At 37.7% G+C, this 27,513-nt stretch overlaps 1 protein-coding gene across 4 annotated transcripts; it reads left to right on the forward strand.

The window, feature by feature from the left end:
* The first annotated feature begins 560 nt into the window (after positions 1–560).
* On the forward strand, positions 561–27,078 carry TMEM156 (transmembrane protein 156). Of its 4 annotated transcripts, none has more exons than XM_019287239.3 (7): positions 561–673; positions 4,973–5,254; positions 6,618–6,866; positions 8,937–9,044; positions 12,177–12,284; positions 17,946–18,049; positions 25,774–27,078. In XM_019287239.3, the coding sequence occupies exons 1-6, from the start codon at positions 574–576 to the stop codon at positions 18,044–18,046; spliced, it is 948 nt and encodes a 315-aa protein (XP_019142784.1). In that variant the 5' UTR covers positions 561–573; the 3' UTR covers positions 18,047–18,049; positions 25,774–27,078. The 4 variants fall into 4 exon arrangements, with proteins under 4 accessions (XP_019142784.1, XP_010400095.1, XP_010400094.1 ...); XM_010401793.4 differs by having other exon boundaries at positions 12,180–12,284; XM_039550968.1 differs by having other exon boundaries at positions 589–673; positions 5,152–5,254.
* The last annotated feature ends 435 nt before the right edge of the window (positions 27,079–27,513 follow it).

The following is a 27,513-nucleotide window of genomic DNA, read 5'->3' on the forward strand; positions in this document are numbered from 1 at the left end:
TTTCCAGATCAAGAACTTTAGATTGCAAAGACCAAATACATAGTCTGTTAAAGTCTGAAAGATCCTCTATTGTATAACATTATCTTCCACCTAGCCCCATGCAAATGTATATAAATAAAACTATAAAATCCCCATAACTGACTCATGTGGTTCTGACTAATTTTTATAATGAGGGTCTGACTCATTTTTTAAAAATCTTCTTGGCCAAATGAGAACAAAATTCCTTCACAAAGATAATTGATTTACTGTTTAGCAGGTATAGGAAAGTGGTTATTAGGGGATTCTTAAAGCAAAACTACCACAAACATATAAAATAGTTTCTTTTTTTTTTCTTATTTTCATTGTGGTACATGAATTTTATCTTCAGCATATTTGAATGAATCATCCTCATCTATGTCCATATAAGAACAGAATGTGGCTTTCTGCAAGTTAATGTAGTGAGAAGTAAAAAGGAAAGTCACAATAAGAAAAGGAAATGAATAGATGTTATTTTGCATAATGTCTGCACTAAGTTAAAAGCTAAGCCAGGAAGGAAGTCACCACCACTATGCTAGGTGGAAGTGCTTCAGTGACATGTGCTTGCTTTTGAGAAAACCAATAGTCTTCAGATTAGCACTAGGAATAATTACCGTGTTTATTTTGTGTTTGCCTGAATTTTTCAAAATCCATGAAGGTGAGTGATCAGCTTTTAAAATAACTTTTTATTCATTCTGGAGTCTGCAATTGAAAAGTTGGCACTGGCAACCAGTGCTTTCCTAAAAGCAGTGGTTAGGATGCTGCACTCATTTGGACTTTGCAAAGGATATAGACTCTTTTTGCTAGATTTTTAACCAACAGAGCTAATTATATGTGGTAATCTGAAAGCAGTTTTTCATTCATTTACGTACACTGCAAAATATTTGGTAACTATTTCCATGCAACTGTATTTTTACTGCCTTCATCATGAAGAAAGTAGTTAAAGTGCTTATGTTCTTTTATAGCAGGTGCTCATGTCTTCAAAAATAACTTTTTAGAAGTTTCTTTACTTAAATGTTGTAAAACACTATTTGGTGATGAGATGCTGTCTGTGAAAGAGATGTGCAGTGGTAACCTGATGAAAAGTGGAGCGGAACAGATGTAACTGAGTAAAGAAAATCTTGTAGCATAAATACCAAATACTTCTTTGTAATCCTAAGGGCTGAAACTGGATTTAGGATAAATGCAAAGTATGTATGTGTGCAAGTTATTCATTCAGTGCTTTTTTAAAAGGCCATGAGTAAATTAATTTTAAAATAGTTTCGTCACATCCATTCCTAAGAAAGCTTTTGAATAGATAAATATTATAATAAAAACCGTCCCTTTGACAAAGAGTATATTCTTAGGCATCATAACAGAATTTCTTTATGAAGCACATAATTTTCTGAAAAAATTTAGTATCAAAAGATCTGGTTTGGGTTACTTATACATTTTTTTTATTAACCATAAAGAATGGACATATCAGTAATTAGAACATAATGTAGAGATTTTTATAGTTTATAAATGAACAAACTTGGTAAGCTGTCATAAGTTTTGAATATCATAACATTGATAATTCAGTTTAAGATGTTGGAATAATTAATGTTTTACCTCCATGAAGAAGTAAACAAAGTATTTGTAGCACAGATTATGCAAATAAACAATTACATGACTATTACCAGAAGAAAACATTAACCTTAGTGTCAAACATCAAAGAATAATTACATTTTTCCATTATAATTTTTCTAGATTGCTCTTATTTGCCATGCTTTAGGCTGCAATAGTGTGATCACTGCAATTCTGTCTTAATCGCAGCATGTCTAAAATAAGATTGTGAAGTATATGAGCAGAATAGAATTATAGTTGGAGCAGCACAGATTTATATTTGGAAAATTAGAATTATTGATGCATTTTGGATGTTTTAGAAACTAAATGACTATGTAACAGTCTGTGTAATGATGTCTGAATTACATTAGAAAGCAAATATGTTGAACAATTTATTCAAAATCTCTCAGGATTTTGGGTCTCTGGTTCATCAAAAACCTTCTGTTGAAAACTGGTTTTATTTCAGATTTTGTGACAAACCTAAAATGTACAGAATTTTTTGTAGATGTTTCAAATCACTGGTTACAGTATGAGGCTTCAGCAGACAGAGTTGTTGGAAATCTTTGAGATGTGAAATATAATCACTGGCTCTTCCCCTGTGAGCAGTTCCTAAATGAATGGCAGAAAGCTCCTAATTCCTGGATGTCTTATCCCAGGGGAAATTCCAGCATTTACTTTCATTCTGGAGAGGGAATAAAAATGGAAATTTCTCATTAAACAGAAATTTAGGGGGAAATCAATTTGCAAAAAACTAGCCTTTAAAATTTTTTTCAAAAGAATACAGTTCAGCATTACCAGAAGTGAAAGGTTTCCTTTATATTTGTAAAGCAACCCACTTGTTCGGTTACGAGTCATTGAACCTTTAAATTACACTGATTTAGAGTAGGAGGTTGTCCTTTTGGAGTCTGATGCTTTCAATCCCAGTCCTATCCCTTGGGTCCTGCTACTTGATGGAGTGTATCTCCTTTAATCTATCACTTGTGTATTCCCCAACTTGTACTATCAGTCTTGTATCTCTATAATATTATGTGGCGACTACAGCTTCCAAAGGATAAAAACTGCAACTGTATACACTGCTGCTCTGATTCAAAACAGAATACCGCAGATCAAATCCAGAAGAGTCAAGCCCATGCAAAGTGAAATATTTGTGATTTTCTTAGTGGGAAGCAAGTTTTTTACAAAATTTGATCTTCCCTGTGAATAATTTCATTTTAATGGATTTGGATTTTATATGGAAAAACCACCCTGTAAATAGAGGTTTAATAGAAGAATTTAATAATCACAGAACTTGTTAACATTAAGCATGTGGTTGCAGGTCTTTAAATATAAAAGTTTCCTAGGGTTACTTTGCACAGTTTCATCTCAGAATCCTCTTTACTATTCAGGCTGCCTGTGTTCAGATTTCACAAAAACCTTTCCACATTTCTAGAGTGATGTTTACATTTGGAAGGGTGCTTCCCAGTCCTGAAGTAAGGAGCAAGCCTCTTATGGGTATGGCATGGCTCTCTGTCTACCATGCAATCCACTGGGAAAGTGTAGTGTTGTTGCAGCCCTTCTTCGAGTGTTCAACAATCTATATTCCTCCTTAGAAAGGCCACAGTCCTGTGACGTGGAAAAAAAGAAAGATCTTGTTTATGCTAGATTGTAATTTGATTTGCTTTCTCAGTAGAGATCTTCCAAGAGGATGGTAAGAACCCCCCCTACCTCGACAACATTCACACCTTTTTCACTCAGATAACATGCCTTTTACGCACCTACAACATGGCTCACAGACAGCTCTGGAGCTGTTCAGACATTTGTGAAGTTCAGAATGGACTTCACAGTGCTGAACATAGATGGCTGTCACAGTCCAGTCATTGGATGCCCAAGTCCACGTACAGATTCCTTGGTGAAAAGGATATGTTAGGGAATTATGATTAGTTGCTCTTGAAAGCTGCAGCATTGGTTTTAGACTGGTTGCCCAGATGCCCTGGCTTGCCATGAGAGCAGAGTAAGCATCCAATTTTTGCTCCTGGCTCATCTCCACAGACAAGTGCCTCTTTCAGGTGGAAGAATTTGACCTCAGAAGCCTGCTCCATGACCTGCTGTGTGGGCCAGATTGTAAGCATTTTGAGGAAAATACTTTTTCTTGACTCAGGGAAACATCAAGGCCTAAATTTTGTCTGATATTTTTTCTTTTTGTATCAAAATGAACTTTTTCTTACCTGTGTGTTTTACATTTCAATTTATTATGTTTTTTAAGGAGTTTATGACTCTCTGATGTAGTGTTAGTAAAGGGAAGATAACTGACTTTGGCACTGGAGTTTGGATTTTATTTCTGTATCCTGTCAGGAATCCCTGACTGAACTGTTTCTGAGGTCAGCCTGCTGCTCTGTGAGCACAGGTGGTCTGTTGAAGTGGTCAGATGGCAGCTGAGCACCAGAGCAACTAAAGGCTGTATTTTGCTCTCTATACGTAAGGATTTATGAACACATTGCTCCAGTTGCTCATAATGGGAGTTAGATACAAAATTTTCCCTTTATAGAGATGCAAGGGTACTACTAGAATTGGAAACACAGCCACAACACACAGGTTAGTGCTGCATCAACTCTGGGAAGTGGTTATTCGTAAATACATATTTAATGTTGGGGTCACACATATTTTTTATTCTTTTTTTTATGCTGAAAAAGTAGTTCAAAGTTAACACAAGTGAAAATTTGCATGATAAAGCCCTACTGTAATGTGGAAGACAGAATCACACTCATTTATAACTATGTGGTTTTTGCTGCTCTCCAGAACTGCGTTCATGTACTCTAGCTACAGTACTTTGATACTGAAGTTTGGCTATGAATATCAAACCCAATGGTCATAATTAAAATCCATGTTTGTTGACTGAATATAAGAGAATGTGAGGGGTGTGGCTGGAGGATTCAGCAGCATTTCTGTGTATTTTCACTCTGTGGTTTCAATGTAATTTAGAAAGAAAGCTTTCATTTTGGTTATAGCTACTTTACAACATAATTGCACTGGAGTGTTGCAACTGCACAGTTCCAGGGCTAAGTTCCCTCTCTAAACATGCTCTCTCTTCTTTTGAAGAAGTACAAATGTGCTTTCTCTTCTTTGGTCAAACTGGAGCAGCTTTGAAACAGGAGTGTGACTAGATACCATCACAAATTCCAGTTACTATTACAAGAGTTTTAATATAATTCAGCAAATAAAATCCAGCATCTAGACTGCTTTCTCTTACATATAATGCATTCAACATCCTGTCATAACCCTCAAGAAAAAAAAAGTGCATTTCATCGTAAGATGGTTGGGATATCCACTACATAATGCTTCTATGCACATACTTGTCCATGACTATCTGGCTAATACAGTACTCTTTCTTTTACAGTTAACAGTGTAATTATGTTGTGCATGGATACCTGTTCGTCCAATAACACCACATTTCCACTTTGTACTTTTAACAATTCTTACAAAAGATCAGTGCAACAAAGAAGAGAAAACCAGACTATTTTGCTGAAGGTCATTGTAAATAATTCCAATTTCCAAAATATTCCATATATTTGTCAGTCATCCTGGAGGGAACAACAGTCCCATCCTAAACAGACAGAGTGTGAATCCAAGAGGGATGTGAACATTGATCATCAAGGATCAGGGTCAATAGCCAAAAAAAGTAAGTAGGATAAGACAAGTACTTAATTTTGAAGCAGCTAATTACAAAATAAAAGACATGTTTTTTATTTGGTATTTTAAAAAAATTGTGTGCTCCTGGTTCTTTATGGTCTTTGCAAGTCTGTGAACAATAGCTTTTCTTTGAATGGCTAGAAAATACAGATTTTTGTGCCAGATTCTCAGTGGCATTCATTCCTGGCTGTCAGTGAAACACGTCAGTAGCAAGTACTTTCTAAAGTACTTAATTTATTTCTAAGGAGTTGTACTTTCTGACAGTTTTTCAAGCTGAATTTGCTTTTAAATGTCATTTTGGAACTCTACATGTAGATTACTGGTATTACGGAGATAAGTTGTGAGCAAGTATCTGGAGAACTAATTTGCTTTTAAATGTCATTTTGGAACTCTACATGTAGATTACTGGTATTATGGAGGTAGGTTGTGAGCAAGTATCTGAAGAACTAATCTGGTAGGTAACTATTCCAATGGCAACTATGTAAGAAATAACCATTTTTGTGTTTGTAGTCTACATGATCCACAACTGTGTAGTACCAGAAATGGCCTTACATGTTTTATAGAAGGCAGCACTGACTAAGGAATGGCACAGCAATACAGAGCAGAGGTAGCAACACCCGCATCTTTTCAGAGCAGTAGCAGCACATCTCTTCTGTGCCATATACACTTGCAAATATCTGGAAATCTTTGAGGAAGAAGATACCTCTTTCTAACATTGTCAGCAACAGGGGCAATAGGCCAAGTCCTGAATATAAGAAATTCAGTTATTTTCCATCTGTGTATTTTTCTTGTTACAAAATAGCTGTCTTAACAAGTATGAAAAATAAAAAGTTATATGTGGACAACCTCTAATCTCAGTTATGCCTGTACAACTCTAACACTTTTGACAATGTCTCACCTGCTTTTTGTAAACATAGCACGAATCTCACAGCTCGTGTGGTTTGAAGTGAAACAAGGACCTCCTGCAACTGATAGCAGATAGACGATGTGACACTTCAAATCTCTGTCATCATATGGCTTTTACTTGGGTTCTATCTTTTTTCATAGCCTAATTTTTGCCTGTTGCCTTTGACAACTCACAACAAAAACAACAACAACAACAAAGTGATAATAAAGCAAAAAGGGGCTATAATTTGCAGGGGAAAATGTATCTTGTACAGATCATCAATGTTCTTCGGATCTGTTCAAAATAACTTTACACAGTATACATTTATCCATCTTTTTTCATAGTCAGTGATGTAGAAACCTGCATGTTTTTGCAAATGAGACGGAGAACTCACAGTTCTCTTTGAGAGTTGTCTCTTGGTCTACCACTTGTATAACAGTTTTGTTTTAATTTTTATTTCCAAAAGCAAAAGGCTCACTTGAAGTGAAAACAGAAGATGTTACTTATTTTTATAAATATTTTAATTTCACTACGGTTTCCAAGAAAGAAGTGGAGCATAATACTAACTACCTGATGGAAATCCACATCAACAATTCCATAGTTGGAGGAGGAAATTCAGCCGAAGAACAGCTAAATCATTCTTGTCTAGTGGCAATGATGGAAGACCAAAATGACTGTATGAATATTTCACTGCAACTGAAGTCTTATATGGAATGTAAGTTACAAAGCTGAGTCAGAATGGAAATCAAATCTTGCAAAAAATCTCCAGTAGGCAGTTCTCTGCTTTCAGCAACCATCTGAAAATATTTAAATATTTCACAAGAAGATAATACAATTTTGAAAATCCCTTAGTAAAAAACAATCTTTAGTAGAAAACTGATGATTTTTATACTGATTTAAAGCATATTTAGCTGTGGGGTTTTTTTTTCCCCCCCTAGAAGAAATACAGCAAAGGAAATATCTGTACACTGTTTTTTGCTTAGCAGCAACAGACTCACAAATTGCATGTGACAAAACCTGGAAATATAATTTTCCTTTTCCAATAATGGAATAACCCTGTTGTCTTGGAGGTAAATTTTAAAATGCCTGTTAACTGCAGTGGTAGAAGAACCAGGAGATAGGTTTGACCATTCTTAATGTTGTACTGCAATATCCTACTATATAGCCTTACTATGGTATGCTTAAAAGCTAAATCTTCCACTGAACTAAGCTTAGTTTTCCCGGAGGACAAAGGTCAGCTTTTTGTATTTCTCTTTGTGCTGCAGGAGGTTTTGTCTGATTGCCTGACCATGGTCAGGGCTTCCATTCTGTCTATATGCAACACTTGTCATTTGGAAATTGCTGAATTATTACATTCATTTGGTTTTGCACAGCACATGCATTTTATGCTGTACCTTTGCTGGAAAAAAAAAAGGTTTTTTAGAGTTGGCTTAATCTATGTTAAACAAGTCCAGGGAAAATCCTAGAGAAGAAAGGGCAGCTTAGGATTGTTTGGGTTTTTTTGCTTTGTTTTCTTTCTTTTTTTTTTTTTAAGTAAGTGTGTCTAGCCATGAGAGGAGCATAATTTGTACCTTACCCTGCTAACTTGTGTCAATACTAGGTGCTAACCACGCTTTGCTAATACTGATTTACCTGGGTAGTAGTTACCTCATATTTGCAACAAAAATCAACAACATGCCTTTTTTTTCTCTTTACTTCAAAACAAAGCTGAAGAGGTGCTCAGGGCTGATACTCAAGTCATTACAAGCTGCTACAAGATGGGGCAGAGTGCTCTGTTTAAAAGGAGCCTAGATTACTGTATAAAAGATATTTTTAGTTCTAAATTAGGAGCGAAGAGCCATGGGGTTGTTGGCATTTGCCTCATGAGTTCTCGATGGAGAAGATACAAGGGAAGTCAGAGTAGGTTTAATTATACTGTTCTAAGTCAAGGAAAGGGAAACAGTGGTTTGGCTACAGTCTGTAATTTGGATTTTTATGAGTCATAGTAATATAGCTGTTTTTAAAACAGTTATTTGACAGTGCTGAAGTGTGCATTAACATGCAGCTGCCAAAGAAGTTTGAAAGGCCATTCAAACAACCAGAGAGGAAAGTTCTCCTCATCCTTTCTTTGTCATATATAGTCCTGACTTGTACTAGTTACTGAACTAATTCCCTGTGGAATATGGGTGCATTTCTGCAGCAGCTGCTGTCTGAAAGAGTAGCTTACCTCCTGCATCCAGTCCCATCTGATTCTCCCTCAAGGCAACTTTCATTAAAGGAATTCCCCAGAGGGCTCCTGTTGGGGGCATTTCCTCACTTTTTTATAAGAAAATTTCTATATGTAGAATCTTGCCTTCTCTCATATATGGAGATGAACCAAGAGGTTAAGAATGCCAGTACAGGCCAATGTTGGACCATGGACCAATTCCTTCCATGCTCTATCCAGACAGAGGGCACATGTATTACCCTTGTTCTACCTGAAATATAAATTTTGATCTTTGAAGCATTTTCACTGGCTGAGTTGAAAAGTTTTCATTCATTTAGTCACCTGTATCTATTTCAGCTGTGGGGAGATACATACAGGTGAAAATTAAGCTAAATTCTAGACAGGAAACCTAATATCAAAAAAGAGAGAAGGCTGAAAGAAAAAGGCAAAATCTCTTTTTTCTTGTTGTTTTGTTTTGTTTTGTTTTGTTTTTATCTGTGGGGATAGGTATAATCCAAAAAGCTACCAAGATGGAATGTTCTGCTTTTCTCTGCCAGTGATTTGCTGCTTAATTTTCTCTCTTGTACATTTTATGGACAGATCCAATGTGTACGACGAAGATCATTTGGCTCACTATGATTTCAGTAGTTTTTGTATTTACTATTTCAATTGTCATCTACAAAATAGTTCAAGAAAGTAAACAAAACTGTAAGTAACGAAATGTTCATCTGCATTGATTTAAATTTCTATGCAAGTAAAAATATATTAATTTATAATAACAAAAGTGTTGATTATTACTGTAGCTCAGACATTGATATTTTGATTGTCAAATGGTAAAAGCTTCTTAGAGACTGACTGAAGTACTCAGATGATTGATAGTATCACCTCTCACCTCGTTGGTGGATGCAAAAATTGTGGATGCAAATCCAAGCTTGTTGATGGCAAATTAAATGCGGATTTTTTGACAGATGCTTGGTGGCTCAGTGATATGAACTTCTGGTTTCACACTGATTTCAGTAGATGAAACAACTACTGTTAAACTTTGTGGAAGGTTTTAACCAGAAATGCCAATGACCAGTATAAGTGAATTGAAATACCCTTTCCTCCCTTAAGATGCTTTATTTAGGTGACAGTCACGAAAAATTACAGGATAGATATGAGGAGATATACGCTCATCTGTCTGTCCTAAAAACTGGCTATTCAAATTAATTGGTGGTGTAATCCCATGCAGGGCAACCAAGGTGTGCCTTCGTAAGCCCAGAGCTGAATTAAGCTCAGATAACATTTCATCGCTTTGCTATTATTTCAGCAAAGAAAACATTGCTGTGATTTCTGAACCATCACTATTGACTATTCCAAGTGATTAGAAATTTGCTATGAGAGACCTTGCCATTAGTTCCCAGACTGAAACAATTGTTTCTACAATATTCCTTCAGCCAAGGCAGACTCTTCCTATGCAATTCTCTTGGGATGCAGGCTGAAATCAGTTTTACAGTATTTTTTCTAGCAATATACAATGAACAAAACAAGAACAAAATTGTAGGAGTACCCTGAGCTTGAGACCTTTGAGCAATCAAGGTAAAGTCTTCTGCACAAAAACAGCGCAGAAGATTGACCGCTTGTCAGCTGCTGGTCCTTGTTTCTCTTCCCCAGTCAGAGGCAGGTGGTACTGGGAGCACACTCCCTTTCATCACTGTGAAAAAGAGTATTACTCAAGCTGTTACCTGAGGGAATAGCTCTTAGGTGCTTTTCACAGCAGATTCCAGAGACCTTCTGCGTGTGTCAGCCCTGAGAGGGCAGAACGCCTCCAGACAGCCAGCACTTACTTGCTATTCCCAGGCAGGTGTCCATTCCCACTGTAGGTCAGAGGTGGTGAAAGGAGACCCTGGGCACAGGGGTTATAGAATGAATGGTAAGCCAAATCCATTCCCCTGATCATCCTTGCTGTATGCACAGGCAGTTTTGTAATGAAAGAGCAATTGGAGTCTAGCTTTAATCATAACTGAACAGAAGGAAGAAGAGTACCCATACCCAAAATGTTCCTGTGATTTTTTGCATAATGTAAATACGTTATGCCTGTATTTTTAAAGAATAAGCAAAATAGTTGCTTGAGATGTCAAGTTTGTACCCCTCCACCCCAAAGAAAGAAACTGCTTGCCAGATAATCTTGCTTAAAATACATGATATTTTGCTTATTGCTAGAACCAAATTCTGAGACCTACTTTATGTATATAAAAACCCCACAAAGTGTAAATTAGAACTTATAAGTGGGCTATTAAGTGCTCTAATCTAAAGGACTTTTATTTGTAATTTGAAAACTACTTATAAATGTCATGTCTCTGATTTTCTATGCTTTGTCATAGCATCCTATTTTTAAAGCAGAACTGTAATTAGTGAGGATTAATGATTTACTACTTTTATTCTTAAACGTCACTTTTTTATTAAATTCAGGTTTTTCAGAATCATCGTGAACACAAGCAGGGAGGAAAAGATGCCCTTTTGAGGCTTCTAATTACTTATTTGCTTTGAGGATACATTTTCTGTTAATTGAGGAAAAGTGGGTTTATGAGTTAAATTTATAATATATAACATCATAACCAACATCATTATGTTATTCATAAAAAGGCAAGCACATAAAAAAGAAAATTTAAGGTTTGTATGTATATATTAAGATGCCACCTTTCATTGCAAGTCTATGCACTCATTTTTTTCAGTGGTGATCAGAGAAGAGAGCAGAACATTACTATGTTCCTAAAACAGCTGTTATGAATTTTTCCAGCCATAATTCAATTAGTAGTTTTTCTCTTAATTTCTGAGCACCACTGAAAGCTGTCAAGAAATGTGGAATTATTAATTTCCTCTTGAGACCTTGCAAGATATTCTGCCAGGTAGACTCTGAGACTCTCCAACTCATTAAGCTATTTTCATGAGTGCCTAAAATAAAATATCCAAATAAACTTGGTGGAGGTTACAGTCGATCCATTGCAAAGGCCCTAAACTAGAAATTAATTGTTTTGCCTTTTCCCTTCCAATCTTGTCTCACAAACACTTCCAGAACTTCCATTGACATTAACTGTTACAGTGTACACTTGGGGCTTCAGCATTTTAGATCTCCACTGGCTATTTGTGAAAAAAATCATGACCTAAATAATTTTAACTGAATGAATTTCTTAGTGTTGTCAAAGGAAAAAGATAAAAATGAATTCTGTTACAGAGAGCTGGAGTGAGCCTGTCACCAGAAGCTGGCTGAGCCCTGGACTGCAGTCACAGCTGAACAGGGCTAACCATAACAGCTGCACAACCGTCTGCAATAAACCCACTGAGAGCACAGTATTTAGAGAGCCGCAGAAGGATGGAAAGACTGAGAGTTTATGAACTGGGTGCTGAGGAACAGCCAGAGGTGCCCTATCCAGCTCTATCTTTTGTCAGTGGTGTGGAGCTTGCTCTCAGGCTGTGCTTTCCAAGATGAACACCCCACACTAGCAAGGAATCTGTCAGCTTCCTAGGATGCCAGTACACTCCATCCTTGATACTACACTGTCAGCAGTGTGAGTCCAAACCTGTACTGAAACATGTACTTTTTTTGATATCCTTCCAAAATTTGTTCAAGGTACACAGTACCAGATAAAGGCAAGGAATAATTTGAAAGGGATAAACCTGAATGGATTGTCTAGAAAATTCCATTCAGGAAAATACAAATTATCTGGCCCTTGGTTTTCCTCATCACCTTATTCCAACACCTTCCTGATTTTTTTAACACTTTCCAAGGTGTTGAACAGGTGTTAATAATAACAAGCTTTCCTTCTAATCAGGGCTGATGCTAACACCTTTTGTTTAAAGCAGATTATAAACACAGAGTAGCAACAGCAGTTTCTACTATCCTAAGAAGAAAGGGTTCTAGACATGCAAGAAGAACTGTATCTGCTACTAAAATTCATCATTTTCCTGGTAAGTAATATAAAAGTAAAATAAATTTTAATAAATCTTGAGATGTGCAGAGGTCAAGAAAGACATTTTAAGACTCTCTTATCAAGAGATGCTTCAGGTTTGTTTCAAAGCTACCACAAATTTTATCTGGCTTATATTAAGGAAACGCTTTTTTATTATAAAGATATAATTCTGACAACAGAACTATAAGAAGATTTACATATACCATGTGGGATTTCTTCTGCCAGTCTTCCCAGTGTATTGCATTAATGACAGAATTTTTAAATTTTTGGTCATGTTGTGTGCCAGTTTTGAGGTTTGGCAGCTGAGTGCTTTGTGTGTGTATGAAAAGTATACAGAGATGTACACACATGTATATATGCTCTATGTGTTTGTGACTCTTGATAAAATTTCCTACCAAAGCATGGAATGAATAGGAATGAGTCCTGTAGCAGGACTCCATAAATGGTTTTGCTGGCATTTCATAGCCTTTTTCTAGGGTGAAATTCCCACAACATGCAATTTTTAAGTTTCAGATAGGTAAAAAATTGTGGTCTTCTGAGAGTGTAGTATGTTTAGCACAGAAAAATTAAATGGTATGGCTCAACTCAAAGTTTGGATTCTAGAAAATTGGATTTGGCAACAACTCTCTGTCTGAGGGGCAATTACCAGCTGTAGCTGTGAGTGTTACTGATATTGCTTAAAGAGTGAAATGCTTTAATAAATTTCATGGATTCTGGTTTTGTGAAGGGAGCTATACCTTTAAAAAGATTAATATGAACATACAGAATAATAGCTCCGGATGGCAAACTAACCTCCCTTCAAAACAAGAAAAATACAAAACCAGCAAATGAAAAAAATGGTTTTAAATTTAATTAGGCTTAAGTACTTTTCCTTTTGTCTTGTTAGCTCTTTGGGAGTAAGAGGAGACTCAATAATTTATGTCTACAACTCAGTATTTCATGGCATTTCAATTTTACCTAGAAAAGAGTGAATAGCTCCTTGTCTGTCTGAACTCTCCTATGAGTACAATTTAGCTCCTTGCTCTTAAAGCACTGGCTACCTCTGAGATATATTTGTGAGCTCGTTATTTTCATTCTGCAGGAAAGGAATTACTTTTCTGACATCTCTTGTCTTGCATAGCTTTACTAATATCGTACCTGTTTTATCACATGTTCACAATGGCATTTTTAATGTGTATCCCAGGCATTTTTGATGATGGAATCTTATGGAAATTCAAATCTAGTTTTACTAGGTTTTACTGAAGAGAATAGGAACCCCTTACTGGTCTGTCATTCTCACTTCTAAGTGCCTCCCACGACAATTGATCCATGTAATCCAGAAAGATGCTTAGTTGCATGAACTGCTATAATGGGGTTTGTTTATATAAAATTCTTTGGTTTCACACACTGTAATTTCAGTCAATCCAATCAATTTCACAGTTTATACCAATATAATTTAAAGTGGAGTCAAATCCATATGAAGAGTTTATTCTTTCCACAGTTGCTAAGCTTAGGATTTGCTACCATGATAATGGATTATAAATAGCTACAGATGACTTTGTTGACAGCCCTTGACAATATTTTCACTGTAATTAGAGCATAGCTTGCAATCTTTGCAACCATTGAGATCCACTGAAGACAATACAATCACCCTGGAAACACAGTAATGAGTACTTGAGAGAATATGACAGTATATCATATAGATGAAAAGATGTATAGGCGCTACTAAAAGGTTATTTGAAGTTAAGAAATTATAAGGGAAGAAAAAGAGGGAAGCCTATACTTTGAGAATGGGAGTGAATTCTTAGGAAGCTCAGTAAATTACTGGCTTAATGTTACTGTGGTGCTACAAAAAGGTAATTTACAGCATGAATGTTAGTTTTGTAAAACTGTTAGTGGCTTTATATCCATGAATCACTGTCATTAAGTCCAGTGACCAGAGGAAAAGGGGGAAAATGTATAGCATGTTCTCTAGGGAAGGAATAAATTTATGATCTTTCAAATTCACAGTACTGCAAAGGATTAAGCACATATAGTGAGGAGAGGGGAGCTTTATAGCATTCTGGTCATAAATGTTAACTAAACATTGTGAGCCCGAAAAAGAATGCACTAGACTGTGGGTTGTACAAAGCACATTTTCTAGACTTTGGAGCTGGTCCTGCCATTGTATTTATGTATAATAGTCCCTTGAATTGTATGAACTGACAACAAAGAGTTGCCCTTAAATGCATCCACAAGACAAGGAAAAAAAGAGAGGGTACTTTTTTTTTGGCGCAAGAAGTAAGTATTCTTTAAGTGGCTGATCGGTATTTCCAGATACAGAGCATTTTCATCAAATAGAACTTGATGGTAACGCATAGAAAATAACCCATTGAAGTCACTTCCTTGCTCTGCGTTTACTACAGAGAATCTTAGTGGATTCCCACTTAAGAGAATTTTATTGCAAGAATTTCTTTGAAGAGCTTTCTTAAATTGAAGAGGCTTTAGAACAGCTTAATAAATTAATAATGGCAATTAGAAAGCCTGGAATGTATTCCCCACAGAGTTTTAAAAGAATTCAGATAGAAACTGCCGAACTGTCATTTGCAGCTTACTGCTTAAAGCAGTCTCAGATGCAGATAAAAGGAAGAAGGTTATACTTACCCTCTTCCTTAGCCCATTTTCCTTAAACCACTTTGGTAACTCTTCCATTACTAGTAACCGACTAAGTGTAGTTATTCTCACATAGCTGCATCCTAAAAAAAGATAAGCCTGGGGACATGGCACAAAATTACTTGTTGGGAGCAGGCCAGTGTGTGTGAACTGTATGCTACATTATAAAAAAAAAAAAAAAGAAAAAGCAAGAAGAAGTTGTAGAGGAATCAGATTGCATAAATCAGGACATTTAACACCTAAGCTGAATCTGCCTAGTAAGGTCTGGAAGATTCATTAATATAGTTAGATGGGTTATACTTAAGTGGGAATTTATATTACTAGAATCCTATCACTAGGAAAAGAAAGTCTAAATGGGAATTTATAGAGTAAGAATGACATTCCTTGTTTATTTTTATTCTGTTTTGAAAGTGGCCTAAGATGTGTTGGAAAAAAAGGCATGCCCTCATTCCTGTGCTAGAACTGGACTATGCAGACAGGGAATCATATTGTTAAAATCATCATGTTATTACTCTACAGTCTGTGTGGGCAGCCTTAGTTCAAGCATAATGCCTTTGATGCCTTAAGAGGCCTCCTAGAAACAGAGACTAGACAGGAGTCAGGGAATAAAAGTAGGTGTTTATTTGAAAGGCCTTCTAAGGTACACCCTGGGGAGCCTGAAGCTATTCTTAAGATGGACCCCAAGATGAACCCCAGGTCACGAGTTCTTCACCCTTTTACAGGTTTGGTTCATTTGCATAGCAGGGTTAATTCTCCAATTAAATCTTCAGTTTTCCCCTCAGCTTGCCCCCCCCCCCCCCAGCAGCTCTTTGGTTTATACTTTTGGCCTTGGACAGTCTTGGTGTCCTTGGAAAGCAGGGGTGGAGAGGCTTTGTTATGTCTGCCTAGCATGAGAGAGCAGAAATTAACAGGCTACAAGAAACTTCAGAGTCACACACCAAGCAGTACAGAATTTGAAAAATATAAAAGTTAAAACCTAAGGCATCACCTTGATCTACATTGCTCAAGCAGTATACTCATTTTCAGTGATACTCTATTGGCTCATGGAGTCAAAGTTTAGTTCATGACATTTTAGGATACAAATCCAAGATTCCTGGACTCACTTGTCTTGCTCACAGTAACGCAAAGTTAATTCTGATGGATGTTAATTCTATAACTCATCCTGAAAGAAGAACATTGCAGGGTCATAGTGACAACCAGGATTCAGAGAGTAAAACCTCAGGCTTCCTGGCCTGCAGTTGTTTCCTGGACTGTTTAGGGTTTGTGACATTCATAGCATTTGATATGAGTGGGCTTGACAGCTGTAATTTGCACAGAAGAAATAACAAGACAAATTTCCTCTCATTTGAATTCCTGTATTGTTTTCTGTGCTATCCTATTAAAATAATAGATCCTTTCCAACAAGAATGGAAATAGGGGAAATTCTGCTATCTCTCTGATGTGTTCCTTCAGGTTTGTTGACATGTTGGAAATAGAAGCAAATGCTGGCTCACTAGTGTCAGGGCTGGCATCCCAGCGAGTTCAGACTCACTCCTCCTTGTATTCCGTAATACATTTTCTTTTTAGCAAAGAGAACAGACAAGACACACCTTCTACAACAGCAAAGCCAAGAAAAGAGAAATTTGTTTAATCTTGGCCAACTGAAACATCACCTGTTTGATTCTGGTCCCTCTCAGTTCCTGACATAGCTGAATAGTTATCTTTGCCTCTGTGACTTTCGTGAATAATGCTGGGAAAAGCAAAGCTTCTCATAGTATTCAATATTTAACACAGACTTAAATGTTTCTGAAATGCAACACTTCCAAGAAAATTGTGATGTCGTATTACCACTTTGGGGCTTAAAATTTTTTTTTCAGATAAAAAGGAGGATAAAATCTATAGGATGCAGCTAACTTTAGGGAGCTTTTTATAGCCCCTGTATGCTTTCCATAGAGCACTGATGCACAAAGGACTTTTTCTCTGCTCAGTTTGCATGCCTACAGAACACTGTTACACAGAGGCACTAAAGGGTATATCAGCATATATTCCCTTTCTCTCCAGGTTCATCCTGAGGATGAAACAAGATCCATTGTTATTTTTTTAAAACTACCCCAGTAAAAATAAGACTTTGCTTTTCAGCTGCCAAGATGCAAACTCTACTTTTTACTTGCATTTGTAATGAAAGAAGCCCAAGTGATGTAGTCAGTGGAGAATGCACATAGTTAATAAGTGGCACAATTTCTCCTCTTGTTGTCAGCTCAGTAGAAACCCATGTGTAGGTTTACAGAAGTAATGGATAGTCAGGGACAGGAGTTAAAATATTATTTCTGTTCTACAGTAGTTCTTTGAAAAATGCATTGGATAAACAACTCTGCATGTGTTTGCCTGACAATGCTGTCTCTGCATTTCCTTATCTGTATCCCACTGAGATACTGTATCAGGATCTGTGTGCTAAAGACATCACCTCACCCCTTTCTGCTTCTGAGGTATGCTGTCATCTTTGTTGACAGCTGGGTGATACCCAGTAGCTCTCCCTGTGTGTATGACAAGTGAGCTGAGGCCATACCACGTGTGCCTGAGTGGCAATCTGTGCTGCCCTTACATGAAAATGCGTCAGGAAGTTCACACTCTAAATTTCAGTTGTTTCTGCTTAACTGGTCAAAAGTAGGGGTTTGTATATTTTGGGAGACTCTCACATAACCTCAAATTTGCATGCTTTTGGATTTCCACTACAATTTATTCACAAATTTATTTCACACAAATTTATTGGTCTACCTTCAAGCTGCTTCCCAGGTAGACTTAGAATCAGCATGTTGTAGTCCTACTGGTATTAAGAGGAAGTTAAACACAAAACGTGGTTAGTACTTTCAGGAGTTCCTGACAAGTATCTGCATCTCTGGGCACTGAAAACCCACCTAAAATCTGTTTGTCTGTCTCTGTTTTGTATTTAGATAGGTCTCAATTATTTTCAAACTTGCATATGCAAGTTCAACACTTTGCAGATATACTTGCTGTTAACAATATGGATAAAAATTATTTTAACTTTCAGTAGTGAAAACCAGTAACCAACAGATTCCACGTCCTGCACAGACCACAAAGATACTGCCCGTAATTCCTGAACAAGAGCACTGTCACATGGATCAGCTGTAGAAGGTAAGTATACATCTTACAACCCTGATTATTCTGGTTTGCCTCATATATTTAGAATTAATAGTATGCAATATCTGTGCAAAATAAATTACTGCTTCTTCTAGCCAAGTATATGAGACAAAAAGCTGGATAATGTGTTTTGTGAGAGCTAGGTGGCAGAAAAAGAGAATCAATTTTCTTTCTGCTACCAAAAGTAATCTATAATATTATGTGTCGTCTATTAAACCCTGTGTGTCCCTGCAGACCTTGGTGCAAATTCTGACACCTTTTCTGGTGTAAAATATTGTGTCCTAGACTCAGCATTGTGCTGACATTTGTTTCTGACAAGGGCAGAGGAGAAAAGGAATTTGCAAATGATCTCTGAAGAAAATTCCATCTTTGAAATAAATATCTTGCTTATGAAATTCCCCAAGATAAAAAATTGATTGCTCTCTTGTACTTACACCAGTCAGAACGAATGACAAGAAGCTGGTTTCTGTTCAGAACTAAAACTATTCTCCCACTCCTAACTTTCTGCAGCCACTGTGCTGCAGTAATTGTTTCAGGAAGTCTAGATGCAAGGAAACAAATCTGCATAGAAATGTGCAGTAAGTGATATCTCTTCCTGAAAATACCAGTAATGTCTAGAAACAGAACAGGTGCTACTTGAACAAGTAATACAGACTAATATTTCAAGTGCGTAGACAAGGCGATGGCTACTTGCACGTATGGTACTATGGTGTGGTGAATTTTTTAGGTTAAAAGCTTAAGGAGATCGTTCTTTTACATTTCTATTTAAACTGGGTGGAGTTTTATTGGAAACTCAATATCACATCATGCAATCTTTTTATTGTGTTAAAAAATTGATGTACTGAAGAGCAGTTTGACTTTTGTTCTTCATGTGGAACCATGAAGATGAAATTGTACATTGAGAACAGAGCTAAAGAAAAAAATTTGAACAGCTTTGCAGACAGAAGATGAGGTAATTCCACAATAAATTAATAACTGAGCTAGATAATTTTTTGGTGTTTGAATGAGACTAGCTGGGTTATAGGATAGTATATTATAGTTATTAAAAATACTGACCCCTATTTAAGTGATTGTCATCCATAGACCTTGTGAAGACTTACAAAGATGAGAAGTTGTTGTTATTATTTTAAAATGAGGACATCAGGAGACACAAAGAGATAACATGATTTGGGAACTCTGTGACATAACTGAGAGCAGTTCTTAGATCATCTGAGTTCAGCTGTTTGCCATTTGGACTCAGTTTCTGACTGAGCAGGTGCTGTCCAGGCCCCACTGGCCCTTCCTTAGGGCAGCTTCTTCCTTTTCTGCAGGGGTTCCTCCCAGCCACTTCAGTACTACACCATTTATTTTTCTGATATCTGTCAGCTGTCTCTCAGGCAAACCTTTATCTTCCCATATCCATGTCTGCCAGGTACCTGCCCACCTTAATTTGTTTTTTTACTCTTGGGTTAAAAATAAGACATTTCTAAGATTGTAACAGGATGTGCTGCTAAGCAGGTGCTCTCCTGTATTCAGTGCCTTCACTTACACAGTACTATGGCTGATCATTAGCATGCTTTGTTAATTCTGTTCTTCTTCCAGGATGTTGCATTGACCTAAAAGTCATCTTTTAGAAGCAAGAGGAAAAAGGTCATTGCTCATTCCCATACAAATTTAACTTTTGTGTTGCTAGTGGTGGGGAGTAACTGTTGCAGTGACCTTTTGCTTTTATTACCTTAACTGTTATGACCTAAAGGATAGAAAGAAGAGATGGAACAGCTTTTCAGATTTTTGGTTGTTCTGTGAGATAATATACAAGACCCAGGACATTTTGGGATTAATTAATGCCTTTCCTCAATCTCTGTGTGAGTGACAAAGAAAAAGATTAAGTATCTTGAGAAACCCCAAAAGCCTTGTTCAGTGCTGTACAGAAGCAGGCTTCCTTTTCCAGATAGTCTTCCTTCCTGTCAGAGGGACAGCTGGCAGTGAGGTGAAATCCAGATGTGATACGTGGGAATAATACTGAATACTCTGTAAATTGTAATGGTAAATGACATTGTGTGGAAATATTACTAAAGGATGTGGCTGCAGAGGCAGAAAGTTAGATTTAGATCTTGCCTTTCATCATGTTATGTTTTGAATACATTTCTTAAAGGAATACTGTCTCAGAGCTAAACACTGTGAAAATAATAAAAAGTACTTTCTGCTTTAGTTTTGCTTCACTTCCTGCAAAAACCCCGCTTCTTCTCCCTTCATCTGATAAGGTCAGATCCAGCTCGTTACTGCTTGTGTCTGTGGGTGGCTCAGTTCCAGGAAAGCTTGCTAGCTATGAGTACTTGTGGTTATTGCGGCTAGGGAAGGAGATTGTGATCTGCTTTTTGCATGAATGCTGGGTTTGTCTTTGTGAAGTCTCTAGAATGCTGCTAAAGGGAGCAGCATTCTCAGTGAGGCTTCTCTCAACCGGGAGAAGCTGTGTTACATGTACTGCATATGAAGGCTGAGTACTGAGGCTGAACTAATGCCAAAATGATTGAATTCCCAGAATTGCCAAAGACAGTTCTAGACTACATCAGCTTGATAAAGTGTGGGTTTTTCTCTGAAGGAGGAGGTGGGGTGGATAAGAGAAGTATGTACCAGGGAGCTTCTTGATCAAAACCCGTCATCTTTGTATCACTGATAGCTGCTCCCCTGAAGCCCATGAATTTCAGAGCACTGATACAAGAGCCTCAGATAAGGAAGGGTTCTAGGCAGAGCTAGAAACCTGAGAGAGCTCCACTAGGGATGCTGTTAATGGCTGCCCTTCCCTGCCTCAAACCTGGCTTCTGTCTGGTTTGGTAAGAGTTACCTCAATGCCTGCCCTGAATCAGACAGGCAAAATGAGTTATACTTGTCCTCATCTCCAGCCAGCTGGAGCTGCACTTAGAGAAATCATTAACCACAGCACAGAGTGTTTGATTTCTCTGTCAGGAGACTACCTACACAGCAGCTGTGGTAGGTGTAACAGCAGTTGAGAGGAGGAGGAAAGGTAAAAGTGAGGATCACTCTGATCACGATCATTATTGCTAATGAGCTGGAGAAGGTGCTGACGGCCTCAGCAGTGGCCCTTAACACAGCGCATTGAAAGATGAAAGGCTGAAAAACACAGTTTTTAGCCACAGTAATGGTCAGGAGAGACCTATTTGCCTATTCTGTGCTTGTTGCTCAAGTCTGCAACAGTGAAATAGACTACTAGTAGATTGAGAGAGATATCAATAATCAATTACACATTGCACTTTTCTGCTGTTTTTCTTTTTATGTCAGAAAAAGACATTTCTTTCTATAAATGTATTTTTAAAGTCCTTTGATTTAAGGCAATACTGTTGATTATAAAATGCAAATATATTGATAAACGTATGACCATACATGTGTTGCCATGTTTATCAATATACTTAGATCCCGTTGTGTGGTGTATCTATCTGTGTGCACACACAGAAATGCACCCAACTGCATTGTTATTCACTATCACATTGATAGCTAATTCAGCTAATAAGAAATGCACCAACTTCTGCACTTGTGCCTTTGCCAAAGGTGATTCTCTTCAGCATAGATCACTTAATGTCTCTGTGTATTTTCACGGTAACTACTACAACTTGAGTACCAAAGGTAAGAATCTTCTGTTTCTGCCATTTTTCATTAAACTACCATATTAGCAACTGCCCTGGAAAAAAATGAATGAGCCGTGTCCCTCAAGTGTTTTAAGACAGTCGTCTCTTTACATATGTTGTGGTTTAGGAATGGTATTTTCCAGTTTAGTAGACCCACTAAAACTAGCTGCCCTCCCTTCCAATTGGAAGCGCAAAGGCAAAGATCATGGTTTGAGATACAAACAATTTAGTGGAAACAGCAATGAGATAAGAAAACAATAACCAAAGGTGTAGACAAGGAAACAATTTACAAGGAAAGCCTGGGACAATACTAACTGGCTTTTCCCCACTGGAAGGAACACCCTTCTCCTTGGAAGCATGAGTCCCTTATCCCCGCTCCTGACAATGATTTGAGGTGGTACGGAATAATCTGCTAGCCACACCTACACAGCTCCAGGCTCATCCCCTCACAGCTGCTGCGAAATATTAACTCTGTCCTGGCCAGAGCCAGGACAACATACGACAGTTGTCAATGTGTTTCCTTAGTGCTGTCAGAAGGCTGTGACATTAATTACCCTAATTTTATTTAGATTGGAAACATGAACATTTTATTCAGGGCTAATATTTGCATTCAGAGGCAATGCTGTTCAGGTTAGAGCATGCTAGAATAAGGCTCTGGAGACACAACTTTTCTGTCTCTCCTAATGACACCTCCTTACTAATTTGCAGTGTGGTAAGAAAGAACTGTTTGTCCTCAGCTAAAACAGAGATTGTGCAGTGCTTTTAACAAAGCTCTGCTTGCATCAACCGGTACTTTTAACTTTAAGAACGCTTCTTGCGTAAACTATTCTTTTCAGCAGCTGTAAAATGCCATGAGGATTAACACTTCTGAATGTGCTTGATTCAATGGCCATTGCCTAAACAAAGAATAGTGGGGGCAAAGAATAGCTGAAGTAAGAAATGAAACTGGGCAAGTAAGAGCCAAATCACCATACCCATACGCAAGATAAAGGTGCTGGAGCATTCAGAAATATGGTTATCTCTGAATGTTGATGGTTATCTCTGAAATCATTTTTGAATAGGGAAGGTTTTGGCTAAACCTCCCCTTGGAGGCTTAAAGAAACCTGCCTCAAGGAGTGACTCTCCCTCAGCGTCCTGCCCTTGTGACAAACCGTCTTTCGCCCGGGTGGGGCCACGTGGAGTCTGGGCAGACTGACTGTGCAGGCCTCTCGAACACCAAAGCTGCACTTCGATCTTAGAGTGATTAGGGTAGAATAAAAGCCACGTGTTTATAGCATGAAGAGAAACTTCATGAACCCTTCGTGAACCCTTTCCTGCAGTACCACTGTTCTCTGCCTGTTTAAGGGGAAGCAGCACGGTATTCTCTGAATCAAAGTCAGCATTAATAGATTTCATGAATGACTAGGGACAGAACAGTGTTCTGTTTGGGGAAATTAGAGACAGATACCTGACAGCTCCTGGATGAAATGCTGCCATTTTATGAGGAAAGAAAGAAGAAAAACTCAAGTGTCTTAAAGCCAACTGTTGTGGATGTTTGGTTTTTTTCCTTGAAAGTGCCCAGTGTTATGCTCTGAGCTGATGCTAGACCAAATTCACACAAACTGGTCACTATTACTCAAACATTTTATTTACTGCATCAATCTCTTTGACAATCAATGCCACAAGGACAAGATAAAAGAATCTTTGTATCCTACATCCCATTAATTTTTAAAATAAAACTGGTAGACTTGTCAAAGGCTGCATAAAAGCTAATAAAAGTTCCACATCAGCAACTGCCAATGGTTTTTAGTACACTGACTTTTGCCATCTGTCTTTATAAAGAGCTTTGAGATCCGTGAACACATAAGGTGCTTCACGTCTCTGTATTTCTTTCTGAGTGACAGTGCAGCTGTACAGTTAAACAAGACAAGTTGGTCTCCAGTGAATATAGAATTTAAGGCATGATCTTATCTTCAGGTGAAGTGGATTATAAAACTGGAACATAAGGTAGATGATAGGTTACTGGAAGGGACAACACATGGTTAGTATGGCTAAAAAGATCAAAACCTCTGTCAAAGAAATTGTAAAATAGAAGAATTTGATGGGTTGCTTTCCACCCCTACAATCTGAGAAACGTGTGGGCATGAAACCCTCTACGAGTACCCTAAGAGTGGCACAAGAGATCAGTAAGTAAGTGTATGAGAGGCTGACTCTTATCCAACAACATTCAGATTATCATCATTTTCTAATGAAACACTCCCCTAGGAAATGAGAAATTTGATTGTGCATATTCCAGTCTAATGCCAGGAAATTTCAGTGCAGACCCACCTAGGGTATTACCTGGGCTTTGGCTCATGCCCCTGCTGCCTTCCTGAAGAGGTCTTTAAATGCCATCATTGCTGAACTTAGTAGCACAAACAGAAAGTGCAACTAAAAATATTCTTTGCCTGTTTTGCTTACATGATTGTGGCTTTACAAAAATGTTTTCATATTTAAAAGAATCTCTCATCTGTCTTCAAGCAAGACACCCACACAAACAACAGAAGACAGAAATTATGCAGAGAAAACAGTGAAACTCATAAGACATGCTAGCAAAGGCATGTAACGAGTGTGCTCAAGAGTGAGAGGAAGATTACAGTTAAGCTGTTTTCATGCAGGTATTTGTGAAGAACAGTAGGTGTGATTTTAAATTGCTGGATCCTTCCAACTATCCTTTTGACAGTTTTTCTGAAAAGCACAATTTCAGTGCTCTGAAGTGATAGTACTGTGGTTAAAGTTATCATAAAATTTGGTGTGAACCTGCTGAAGGGAGAAGTTCCTACTGGTACTGACCTACTGGCTTTGCTGGTTGGCTGTTTTTGTATGACTTCATTTTTTATACCATAATTCCTGTTGATGACTGTGATTCTATGATTTATGCCCTCATGCAGCTTGAAATTGTTTTCAGAACTGTATGCACTCTATTTTGTATTTATTTTTTAACTATCATGAAAGGTAATTCCCTTTGTTTCTGCTTCCATAAGAGATTCTGGTCTTAATGGTACATTAGAATGACAACTCCTCTCAGCACAGAAGAGCTCACAGAATCAGATTGCTGAGCACATTCCAGGGTACTTTGGCACAATTACTGGGTTCTGCACTAAATGCATGCCAGGATGTGTTTCTCTCCAAAAGAGACACGAAGGGTTTCCAAGGGAAGCACTCCTGCTTGCTGGCAGAACTGGACTGTAAAAGGGGCACTGTGCAGGCTGTTTAAACCCACCACTCCATTAGCTGGCATCAATTTTTGATGCAGTGTATCCTGCCTACACTTGCCATTTTCTAGCTCACTTCAGCAGCAGCTGCTGCCTCCAGTACGATTTCACAGCCAAGGAACACTTCTGAACCCAGTTCCTATCATGTAAAAGAAAATGTAGACCGATGTTGTAATCGGGCCTGCAGCTATGGGAGCTACCAGAATGGGTGACAAGCTATATTTGCTTTTTCACTCAGTGTGCAAGTTAGAAGTTCAGAAATCCTGTACTTCCACTCCACCTTCCTCTTCCCCTCCCTCATCATTGTATAGTTCCCTAAAAAGGTAAGCTTGACTGGAATCTGTGAGCTCTGGGAGCTGCAATCCAAATTCCAAAGTGTCATTGATGATTAGAGAGAAGCATTTCACTTGAGAATGTGGAAAAAGCTGCTTTTATGACATTATTTCCAAATTTGTCCTGCTGTATAGCAGTATAGAATGGGAAACATGGTAGGGCAGAGAAGAGCACTTCAGCCAGGTGGATGTGGTGAATGTTTCTGGCTCTGCCCACCCTTGCATTACTCCCTTCCCTGGAAGTGGTAAAGGCCTGGTGTGCCTCACTCAAGTTCCTGTATCACGCTCTCACGGGGCAGGTACCTGAGCCGCTACTCAGCTGTCGGGCATCAGTCTCAGGTCTTTTTGCTCCAATCTCATGTGCATCATCTATTTTGTCTGCCTTTTAGTTACAATGGTTTTTTCTTTAGTAATAAAGAGGAGAATTCATTACTGTGAAAGTCAAAATTATGACATTTGAGATAAATTAGGGAAGACCTAATTAACCTACTCTTTTTTTTTTTTTCTGATACTATTTGCTTTTGTTTCAGGTATCACCATTTGAAATACCAGCATTACTGGATGAAAGAAGACACATCATACACCACAGAAGAAAGCATCCCCATCTCCAGCTTGGGGAGCCATGTTATCCATCTTTTCATGGGAATGCCAATTATGCATTTTAGTTGACAAGCTCCATTTTGTCCATCATATGAATGATAGACAAACACGTTTTGCTGTAGAAACAACTTCGATAGGCGAGTACAGATTTCACATCTATTTTCTGTTCATTCAGGATTCATACATGGTTGTGAGACAATCCTTGTGATAATTACATTTCTTTATCAGGGCAGAAATTTATTTTATATATTCCATAGGATAAGAAGTTTGTACAAAGCCAGGAATTATCCTCTACTTTCATGAAATGAGCACAATTTTCAACCTACTTAATGCTCTAGATGACTAAGATACCTGAAAGATACAGTTTCTGGCCGTTGAGAAGGGTAGCCAAAGTATTACAGAAGGAAAGAATTCTGCAGCAAGCATGTTTGTTTCTGCAGTAAACCAGGAAGACCGTCATAATTTGGGCAATATCTTAGTGGATAAAGAAAAAAATGTGGAAAAATACTAATTTGGCTTCAAATCGCAAAATCATTATTATGGTTTTTAAAAACTCATTAAGACATTAAATGGGTTTGTACTTTTTGAGAAATTGCATTTCCATCTTTTGTACTAGCTTGGGTCATTAGCATTCAGACTCATTATCTCTTGGAACTTTTCCTTACTTTCCATTTACTACTGCTCCTCTGAGTGCAATGGAGCTGTTTGGGCTGAGCAGGGTCCCAAACTCCTTCGGTGCTAACACATGATTTGTAGGTACAGCTCAGCCATCAACTACTAGGCAGACACAGAAATTGCCAGGACTTCAGGCTCCCTTGTGCTAAATCCATCAGGATGAACAGGTTGTAAACTGCCCATTGCAAACATGACAGGCAGCAATTTAGCATCCAGTTAATACTTCATTACCTCCATTCCTTTAATACATTTATACAGCCTTTCCCCCTCCTGAAGCTTTCTGAAATTGCATTTTCCAGTCTACACCGAGCAGTTCAGATTTAATAGGAATAGTTGTGAACATTAGTTTCTGAATGATTTGAGGGCATATGGAATTTTTTATAATTAGTTGGATAAGTCTGAAGCATTTGTTTCTATTGTTTGTTACCATCTTATTAAAAAAAATAAGAGAAAAATGCTTTCTTGATTTGGGGGCTTTTTATTGTTTGTCTGTGGTAATAATGCTTTTCAGAAGTGGAGTTTTTAATACAGCGTATGAAGTAAACCTCTCACAATTTGTTTCTGGGTGTTTTTTTCTTATTATAGAGAGCAACTAACATATGAAGAGATGTATTTGTCTCAAATCACTACAGAGTTGCTAAGGCCATTTTGGTCAGTGTTTAAATGCTTCAAGTGATTCAAGCTATCTATCACTTCCCCTTCAGTAATCCAGAGATCTTGATAGGAATAGCCCTGCTTCTTGTGACCCCAACTTAATTTTCTTTCTCCTACAATTTAATTCTATTATTATTCTTGCTGCCTATAACCTGCCTCTTTTCCTTTGAGAATTAAACTGTGATTTGCTGTTTTATTACCCACAGTTATACCACAGCTCTCCAGGTGTTTGGTTTTACTACTCTGGAAGGTTCCATCTTCCAAGTTACCTTTAAAAACACCATAAACCAGAAAACCCAAAAGGCTCTTACAAGCTTTTAATGTCTGCTGAGTAAAGCTTA

This window comes from Corvus cornix, chromosome 4 (assembly GCF_000738735.6).
Source record: "Corvus cornix cornix isolate S_Up_H32 chromosome 4, ASM73873v5, whole genome shotgun sequence".
NCBI lineage: Eukaryota > Metazoa > Chordata > Aves > Passeriformes > Corvidae > Corvus > Corvus cornix.